Source organism: Eurosta solidaginis, chromosome 4 (assembly GCF_040869045.1).
Source record: "Eurosta solidaginis isolate ZX-2024a chromosome 4, ASM4086904v1, whole genome shotgun sequence".
In the NCBI taxonomy this organism is placed as follows: Eukaryota; Metazoa; Arthropoda; class Insecta; order Diptera; family Tephritidae; genus Eurosta; species Eurosta solidaginis.
Genome location: NC_090322.1, coordinates 15,529,957 through 15,540,034, shown reverse-complemented (window position 1 = coordinate 15,540,034; position 10,078 = coordinate 15,529,957). Strand labels below are relative to the sequence as shown.

Here is a 10,078-nt window from a genome sequence, read left to right as displayed (position 1 = left end):
TAAAAAAAAAAAATACACATTTTTAAGTTTCTTTTGAAATTCTTTGTTTATTTTTGCAGATTGAAGCCATGTGTAATTTTTTTTAATGTTTAAATATTTTTAGTTTGAAGCAATAACTTTCTATTCAAAAATAAAGAAAAATAAAGAAAAATATCAAATTGTAACAATGACTTGAATTTTTAAATATTTTTTAGTTATATTTTTAGTTTTCATGTCTAATTTTAAAAACTTGTATTTTAACGAAAAAGAATTAAGATAGGGTGCATTGTTAGTTGAATTTTTCAGTGCATTAATTAACTATAATTAGTATTGCTTTCCCATTTTGTTTTTACGTTCTTTTTAATATACATTTTTTATTTTTTTTTTTTTGTTTTTTGGTTTTGTTTTGTTATTTTTTGAATGTTTTTGATTACCTCTTAATTGAACTTAATATGCCTTAACTAAAAACTTATAATATTAAAAAAAAGTATTAAATATAAGTGAGGAACATATTGAACTGTTACAAAAACAAATTATTTTTATATTTTCTTAAAGAACTAAATTTAATTAAATTCACATTTTTAACGCTTTTTACAACATTATGCCAAAAAAATTATACATTTATACATTTATATAATAAAAAATGTTTTAATACTTAGAAAGTGTAATTTTTAAAGCCCAGCATACGCTTAAACTACTGGCAACAGCTCTGAGGGGGCAAGTGGTCAATCGCATATGCGGCGCTCAAGAGAAAAAATATTACTATGCCATTATATTTACACATTGGGTGCATTGCGAAATAACTGGGAACAATTTCTGTTGCTAGTTTAAATTAAAACTTAGCTTAACTTATGAAAAATTAATAGCGTTATTATGTAGAATATGTAATTTAATTAGTTAGAAATTTCTGTTAGAAAAAAATTATATTTTTTTTTTACAATGAAAGCAACTCTTTGGTTTGAGAACTTAAGAAGTTAAATTAAATACAAATCAAGTTTAAAGAAAAACAATTATGCTACAATTAATACTTATGAAACTAATTTTCGTTATAGGTGCTTGCAAGAAAAGTACTTTATGCTGACAAATGTGCAATATAAGATGAAGCAACTGCGAAAAATGTGTGGAACATAAGTGGATCGCACGTGGAACTTAAGTGGTGTTGATCCGTTCGCGCTTTGAAAGAACAGACAGCAACATTCAAAGCTACCAAAAGCAAGTAAGCTTACTCAAAATATCGTTCTTTGTGTGGAACGTAAGTGAAATTCGCGATACATTCGAAATAATTTGTTTCTTTATTACGAATTTCGCAAAGTATGGAACATAATCCAATGCTCAAATATTTTTTTAGATTGTGTAACGTAATAAAAATAGCGAATTTCTTATTTCAGCTGCATTTTTTAAATAGCGACGCATTTGGGTAAGCATAAAAGTGGAAAATATGTGGATTGTATATGGAGCAAAGGTCGTATTATCTATTAAAACATTGCAATTGCATTTAAAACTATTTAATACACTACTTAAGCTAGTTATATGCATACAACTTTTACTATATACAAGCCAAGACAATATGCATCTTGGCCACCAAGCCGACCTTGGAAAGGCTCTAGAGTACTTTATATGAGCTGTGCAGCAACAGCAATTGACATATTTTCACGCAATATTGCATTTGAGTTGAGCCATCCCACGAGCTTCGTTAACTTTGCAGAGCAACCAAATGAAGCCCACTAGAGTAACAGGAAGACCTGCTCTTGCGGTCACACATCGTCGAGATCGATAACGGACGAACGGTCGTTTTCGTCCCGATCAAATATATGTCACTGATCCACTTGTGTTGGCGTCTTCCGTTGCAATTCCTCTAAAGCGCCACTCACTAGCGCACCAATACCAATACCCATACCCATACCGCCACTGCCACTGCTGCCATTATGTTGCACTTCTAGACCATTGACCATTTTTTCGATACTCTTTAGCTCGGAGGGTGAGTTTTGTCGTTTGAGCAGTGATGGTGGCGTCGTTGGTGACATTGAAATAGGACGCGTAGGTGGTGAATTCGATGAGGCACGTGGTCGTGGACTTGAGCTGAGACTGCGGGGTCCATTTTCTATACTGCTACCTGGTCCGCTACTGCCGGGTCCGAGATTTGAAGCATCGCCTGTCGTTGGACCAATACGATTCGCATTTGAGCCAGGTGTTACCGCATCAAAAGCAGATCCTAAACTACCTGGCAGACTGTATGGTGAGAAGCGATGACCCTTCAGACCCTGCAGCGGTGATACGGGCGTATGTCCTGAGTAATGTCCGAATAAGGCGGGATGTTGTGCAGCGAGCGCCAATTGCGCATTAAATAACAAACCTGGATTGAGACTAGCCGGATTCATGGCGGCAGCTGCCGCCGCTGGATTATGTAGCAAACCAAGATGTGGTGGCGGATAGAGTCCGTGCGGATAGAGGTAAGGCAATAAATGTGGTGACGGATGTATTGGTGGTCCCACAGATATATTTGGTGATGGATATGCGCCAGTGGCATTTAAGCCACCAGCTGTGCTCTCTTTCGGGCTACCCGAAGAAGTGGGGCGGAATGCGCCAACCGTACTACCACCACCCATACTTTCGGAACAACTTGAATCGCTGCCATCACGTTCGACATCATCTGACTGTAGGCGACGACGTAGAGCGTCTTCGTTCGCATGATCGCCGGCGCCGGCCAAATGATTGAACCAGGCTGCAAGGGCTTTAAATTGGTTAGAAAAATGGAATAGATTAAAATCAACAAAAAAATGAATGTAAAATTGGAGATGAGAAAAGAAAAAAACAAATATGAAAGAGTTGTGCAACATTTAAGCGCCACAAAACTCAAAAACTGTAAAGAAATGTGCCATGCGCTTTTGTGCTCTACTATTTAGAATGCGCATATTTGCACACTACTTACTTTGTTTTAAATTTTTTAATGAATAAACTTTTTTTAGACTTACCGGATTGTTGATGCGCATGCATCTGCTGCAACGAATGGCTCAAAGGCAATAGTGGACTCTGCGGCGGCCCGACTACGTCCAGCAATTTATCATCATCGTCCGCCTGATTGTCGTGTAAGCCCGCATGTGGATGCAGGTGATGTGGTGGTCGTCCTGTGTGACCCAAATGCAACGGTGCACGTGAGCTGCTGACATGTGTTGGATTGAGTTTGTCCGAATCGGACCCGCGATTCGACATGAGGGCTTGCCTGTAACAACAGTTGGGAGAAAAACAAAAGGATAATTAGAATATCCAAGTACAGGTTGTAAGATGTATATCGATAAAAGTCAAAGCTAATTGCATAATGATATGTGGTTGGTCTTGTGAGATACTAGGATATGCTCAGACAGCTTGTGGGTCTTACGGATACATAAAAAACTGATAACTAGAGAGTCAGAACAGAGGGTGAAAATGCTTAAAAAGGAGGGAAAAATACGCCTACGAAGTAGCTTATTTAATATCCTCGCCTGTATTAGATGTATACTTTTCAATTATCTATGCAAAAAGTTGTGGAAGCTATGTTGTTTATGTGTGGAACTTATAAAATTAGTGAATCTTGTCTGGTTTTTTAGGGCTCAAAGATATTTAAGATATATTTAATACCAATTATTTTAAATAAAAGGAAAATTAATGTGTATATTGTATGTGTTGTATGCGTTATGTTCCACTTCCGTGGCATGCTAGTTCAATTGCTGAAATAATAAAAAGCTACTTTTGAAAGCAAATAACAAACATATTGAGAGCGTTTGGAAGTGTGGAATTACTCTCCCTGCTATTCTACCATTTTTCTTCTGTCAAGTTTATCGATTACAATTATGGAACGTATGTGGATTATATGTGGAACGTATTCAACTTTCACGAAAAGGTTGCTCCACTATAGCAGCTAAATGTTTAAAACCGTAAAACATTTAAAGATATGCGGATTGTAAGTTAAACGTAAGTTAACTCGAACGTTTATAAAATAAAAATATCTCGTATAATTGACTTTTACCTTTTCAATGTCAAATACATAAGTATATCAATTAGGTTTGAAAGAACTGAGAGCCACCTTTTTATACTCAGTTGAGCAGAGCTCACAGAGTATATTAAGTTTGATTGGATAACGGTTGGTTGTACATATATAAAGGAATCGAGATAGATATAGACTTCCATATATCAAAATAATCAGGATCGAAAAAAAATTTGATTGAGCCATGTCCGTCCGTCCGTCCGTTAACACGATAACTTGAGTAAATTTTGAGGTATCTTGATGGAATTTGGCATGTAGGTTCCTGAGCACTCATCTCAGATCGCTATTTAAAATGAACGATATCGGACTATAACCACGCCCACTTTTTCGATATCGAAAATTTCGAAAAACCGAAAAAGTGCGATAATTCATTACAAAAGACCGATAAAGCGACGAAACTTGGTAGATGAGTTGAACTTATGACGCAAAATAGAAAATTAGTAAAATTTTGGACAATGGGCGTGGCACCGCCCACTTTTAAAAGAAGGTAATTTAAAATTTTTGCAAGCTGTAATTTGGCAGTCGTTGAAGATATCATGATGAAATTTAGCAGGAACGTTACTCTTATTACTATATGTACGCTTAATAAAAATTAGCAAAATCGGGGAAGGACCACGCCCACTTTTAAAAAAAATTTTTTTTTAAAGCAAAATTTTTACAAAAAATTTAATATCTTTACAGTATATAAGTAAATTATGTCAACATTCAACTCCAGTAATTATATGGTGCAACAAAATACAAAAATAAAAGAAAATTTCAAAATGGGCGTGGCTCCGACCTTTTTCATTTAATTTGTCTAGGATACTTTTAACGCCATAAGTCGAACAAAAATTAACCAATCCTTTTGAAATTTGGTAGGGGAGTAGATTTTACGACGTTAACTGTTTTCTGTGAAAATGGGCGAAATCGGTTGATACCACGCCCAGTTTTTATACACAGTCGTCCGTCCGTTAACACGATAACTTGAGTAAATTTTGAGGTATCTTCATGAAATTTGGTATATATGTTCCTGGGCACTCATCTCAGATCGCTGTTTAAAATGAACGATATCGGACAATAACCACGCCCAATTTTTCGATATCGAAAATTTCGAAAAATCAAAAAAGTGCGATAATTCATTACCAAATACGCATTAAGCGATGAAACTTGGTAGGTGAGTTGAGCTTATGACGCAGAATAGAAAACTGGTAAAATTTTGGCCATTGGGCGTGGCACCGCCCACTTTTAAATGAAGGTAATTTAGAAGTTTTGCAAGCTGTAATTTGGCAGTCGTTAAAGATATCATGATGAAATTTGGCAGGAACATTACCCTTATTACTTTATGTCTGCTTAATAAAAATTAGCAAAATCGCAGAACTACCACGCCCACTTTTTAAAAAAAAATTTTTTTAAATTCAAATTTTAAAAGAAGAGTTAATATCTTTACAGCATATAAGTAAATTATGCCAACATTCAACTCCAGTAATGATGTGCTGCAACAAATTACAAAAATAAAAGAAAATTTCAAAATGGGCGTGGCTCCGCCCTTTTTCATTTAATTTGTCTAGGATGCTTTTAATTCCATAAGTCGAACAAAAATTAACCAATCCTTGTGAAATTTGGTAGAGGCTTGGCTCCTAGGACGATAACTGTTTTCTGTGAAAAAGGGCGAAATCGGTTGAAGCCACGCCCAGTTTTTATACACAGTCCACCGTCTGTCCTTCCGCTCGGCCGTTAACACAATAACTTGAGCAAAAATCGATATATCTTTACTAAACTTAGCACACGTACTTATCTGAACTCACTTTATCTCGATATAAAAAATGGCCGAAATCCGACCATAACCACGCCCACTTTATCGATATCGAAAATTACGAAAAATAAAAAAATGCCATAATTCTATACCAAATACGAAAAAAGGGCTGAAACATTGTAATTGGATTGGTTTATTGACGCAAAATATAACTTTGGAAAAAACTTTGTAAAATGGGTGTGACACCTACCATATTAAGTAGAAGAAAATGAAAAAGTTCTACAAGGCGAAATCAACAGCCCTTGGAATCTTGGCAGGAATACTGTTAGTGGTATTCCATATATAAATAAATTAGCAGTACCCGACAGATGATTTTCTGGATCACCTGGTCCACATTTTGGTCGATATCCCGAGAACGCCTTCACATATACATCTAAGGGCCACTCGCTTTTAAAACCCTCATTAATACCTTTAATTTGATATCCATATCGTACAAACACATTCTAGAGTCACCCCTGGCCCACCCTAATGGCGATATCTCGAAAAGGCGTCCACCTATAGACCTAATGCCCCCTCCCTATTAAAATGCTCAGTAACACCTTTCGTTTGATACCCATATCGTACAAACATTCTAGAGTCACCCCTGGCCCACCCTAATAGCGATATCTCGAAAAGGCGTCCACCTATAGACCTAATGCCCACTTCCTATTAAAATGCTCAGTAACACCTTTCGTTTGATATCCATATCGTACAAACATTCTAGAGTCACCCCTGGCCCACCCTAATGGCGGTATCTCGAAAAGGCGTCCACCTATAGACCTAATGTCCACTCCCTCTTAAAATGCTCAGTAACACCTTTCGTTTGATACCCATATCGTACAAACATTCTAGAGTCACCCCTGGCCCACCCTAATGGCGATATCTCGAAAAGGCGTCCACCTATAGACCTAATGTCCACTCCCTCTTAAAATGCTCAGTAACACCTTTCGTTTCATACCCATATCGTACAAGCATTCTAGAGTCACCCCTGGCCCACCCTAATGGCGATATCTCGAAAAGACGTCCACCTATAGACCTAATGCCCACACTCTCTTGAAATGCTCAGTAACACCTTTCGTTTGATACCCATATCGTACAAACATTCTAGAGTCACCCTTGGTCCACCTTTATGGCGATATCTCGAAAAGGCGTCCACCTATTGAACTAAGGATTACTCCCTTTTAAAATACTCATTACCACCTTTCATTTGATACCCATATCGTACAAACACATTCTAGAGTCACTTCTGGCCAACCCTAATGCCGATATCTCGAAAAGGCGTCCACCTATAGACCTAATGCCCACTCCCTCTTAAAATGCTCAGTAACACCTTTCGTTTGATACCCATATCGTACAAACATTCTAGAGTCACCTCTGGTCCACCTTTATGGCGATTTCTCGAAAAGGCGTCACCTATAGAACTAAAGCCCATTCCCTTTTAAAATACTCATTACCACCTTTGATACCCATATCGTACAAACACATTCTAGAGTCACCCCTAGTCCACCTTAATGACGATATCTCGAAAAGGCGTCCACCTATAGACCTAATGCCCACTCCCTCTTAAAATGCTCAGTAACACTTTTCGTTTGATACCCATATTGTACAAACATTCTAGAGTCACCTCTGGCCCACCCTAATGGCGATATCTCGAAAAGGCGTCCACCTATAGACCTAATGCCCACTCCCTCTTAAAATGCTCAGTAACACCTTTCATTTGATACCCATATCGTACAAACAAATTCTAGAGTCAGCCCTGGTCCACCTTTATGGCGATATCCCTAAATGGCGTCCATCAATAGAATTCTCTCTTAAAATACTCTTTAATACCTTCCATTTGATATACATGTCATACAACCACATTCCAGGGTTACCCTAGGTCCATTTTCCTACATGGTGATTTCCCTTATTTTGTCTCCATAGCTCTCAACTGAGTATGTAATGTTCGGTTACACCCGAACTTAGCCTTCCTTACTTGTTTGCTCTTCATCTTCTGCTTTACGATTGTAATTGAATTCTTCAATACCATTTAAGCGCTTCCAAAGACTCTTTCACCCACTAATTAACTGGAATTACAAATATGTACGCACATAATCCCTTAAATACAATCAAATGCTGGCGAAACACTTACTAAGCTCCCACACCACAGAAGCTTAAAAGCTACTGATAGCAGTGGATGTTTGGTAAGCGGTGGAGAGTGGAGGCTGGTTTCTGCATTTACTGGAATCCTTAATGAAATGGGTCACTCAAATGCTGGAAGAAATTTATATGCTGGGCAACTATGGCTAATGAATGTGGGCATTCAGTGAAAGAGTGTTCTATATGGAAAAAGGGTTGGCTATCGTGATATACAATTTATGAATGCTTCTCGGTGGCGCATCACTTCAGTTATGATGATTACTAATAGCTACGAGCTGAAGGGTTCTCAAGTCACTACCTTTGATTCCTTTTTCAAATATTTGTGTATGTTTGCTATTTGTTTTGTTTTACTAATATCAATAGCACTTCAGGGAGATCCCTTCAGAACAGTACAAATAGAGCGCATTAAATGTGAAACATGCAACATGCCGCGACAATCAAAATAACAGGCGTTACACATGTTGAGAAAGAAGAAAATATGGAAGGAGCGGCCACAAATAAAAACATTTAAGACATTAGTAATAACGGATAAACGTTACAAATGCGAACAATAAGGGCTATTTGAGGGACTCAAAAGAAAAAAGTTGCGTATGATAAATGCAAACGATACTAAACAAATTCATTAGAGTGCAGGGCGGAAGAGAAGGGTAAATTCTAAAGGAATAGAGTTTCATACATCGAGCAGTGCTTTTGGGGTGATTTTGCAATGCCAGCGATACAAGCACTCCTGAAGAGCGCACGGCTGGGCTACAAAGCAGTCAGGATTAATGTTGATGATGTTATTAGTGATAATGAGTTTGATATTGATGACGATAAGTGTGAGAGTGTGAGGCTGCAGTTGCTATACGCACTAACCCTTTCTGTTCACAGTTGAATTTTTTTTTTTTCGAAACCAAAGGCACTAGGCAACATAAATTGCTGAGATGCTTATCGTCGTAAAGCGGCGGGTGACAAATAATTGTAGCGCCAAAAATGCCTGTGGTAATTATTGTGGGTTGCGGTTAAATTTAAAGAAGTTAGCGGTAATGCGCGGCAGGAGTATTCAAATAATGAACGGTAATAGAAACGCGCAAAAAACTTTGAAACAAAAGCGAGAAAAATAGGTGCGTATGACCAAAAACGGTTGCTGTGAGTAAGCGATTTCAAATAATTTTATTTCACTCTATTTTTAATTAGTTTTATAGAGATTTATTTATTAGAGGAAAGAGTAAAACTTGGCGAGAGTGTTTGCAACGCACTTTGAACAAACAAACAAAAGCAAGAGTAACAAGTAAGGTAGGCTAAGTTCGGGTGTAACCGAACATTACATACTCAGCTGAGAGCTTTGGAGACACAATAAGGGAAAATCACCATTTAGCAAAATGAACCTAGGGTAACCCTGGAATGTGTTTGTATGACATGTGTATCAAATGAAAGGTGTTAATGATTATTTAAAACGTAGTGGGCCTTAGTTCTATAGGTGGACGCCTTTTCGAGATATCGCAATAAGGGTGGACCAGCGGTGACTCTAGAATGTGTTTGTACGATATGGGTATCAAATTAAAAGTATTAACTTTTTCATTTTCTTCTACTTAATATGGTAGGTGTCACACCCATTTTACAAAGTTTTTCTCAAAGTTATATTTTGCGTCAATAAACCAATCCAATTACCATGTTTCATCTCTTTTTTCATATTTGGTACAGAATTATGGCATTTTTTTCATTTTTCGTAATTTTCGATATCGGAAAAGTGGGCGTGGTCATAGTCGGATTTCGGCCATATTTTATACCAAGATAAAGTGACTTCAGATAAGTACCTCAACTAAGTTTAGTTAAGATATATCGTTTTTTCGCAAGTTATCGTGTTAACGGCCGAGCGGAAGGACAGACGGTCGACTGTGTATAAAAACTGGGCGTGGCTTCAACCGATTTCGCAACCCATTTTCACAGAAAACAGTTATCGTCATAGAATCTATGTCCCTACAAAATTTCACAAGGATTGGTAAATTTTTGTTCGACTTATGGCATTAAAAGTATTCTAGACGAATTAAATGAAAAAGGGCGGAGTTATGCCCATTATGAAATTTTCTTTTATCTTTGTATTTTGTTGCACCATATCATTACTGGAGTCGAATGCTGACATAATTTACTTTTATACTGTAAAGATATTAAATTTTTTGTTAAAATTT

At 37.1% G+C, this 10,078-nt stretch overlaps 1 protein-coding gene across 7 annotated transcripts in view; it reads right to left on the bottom strand.

Annotated features, from left to right (window-relative positions):
• Positions 1 to 248: 248 nt before the first annotated feature.
• bi (T-box transcription factor bifid) overlaps positions 249 to 10,078 on the bottom strand; it is a 481,645-nt gene continuing 471,815 nt past the window's right edge. For 6 of the 7 annotated variants that reach the window (XM_067780328.1, XM_067780330.1, XM_067780324.1 and 3 more), the window contains 2 exons: positions 2,952 to 3,208; positions 249 to 2,710 (listed from right to left, as the gene is read on the bottom strand). In XM_067780328.1, coding sequence (XP_067636429.1) covers positions 1,794 to 2,710; positions 2,952 to 3,208 — 1,174 coding nt within the window. In that variant the 3' untranslated portion in view covers positions 249 to 1,793. The remainder of the gene's footprint in view (positions 2,711 to 2,951; positions 3,209 to 10,078) is intronic. The other variant, XM_067780331.1, reaches the window with a different exon arrangement.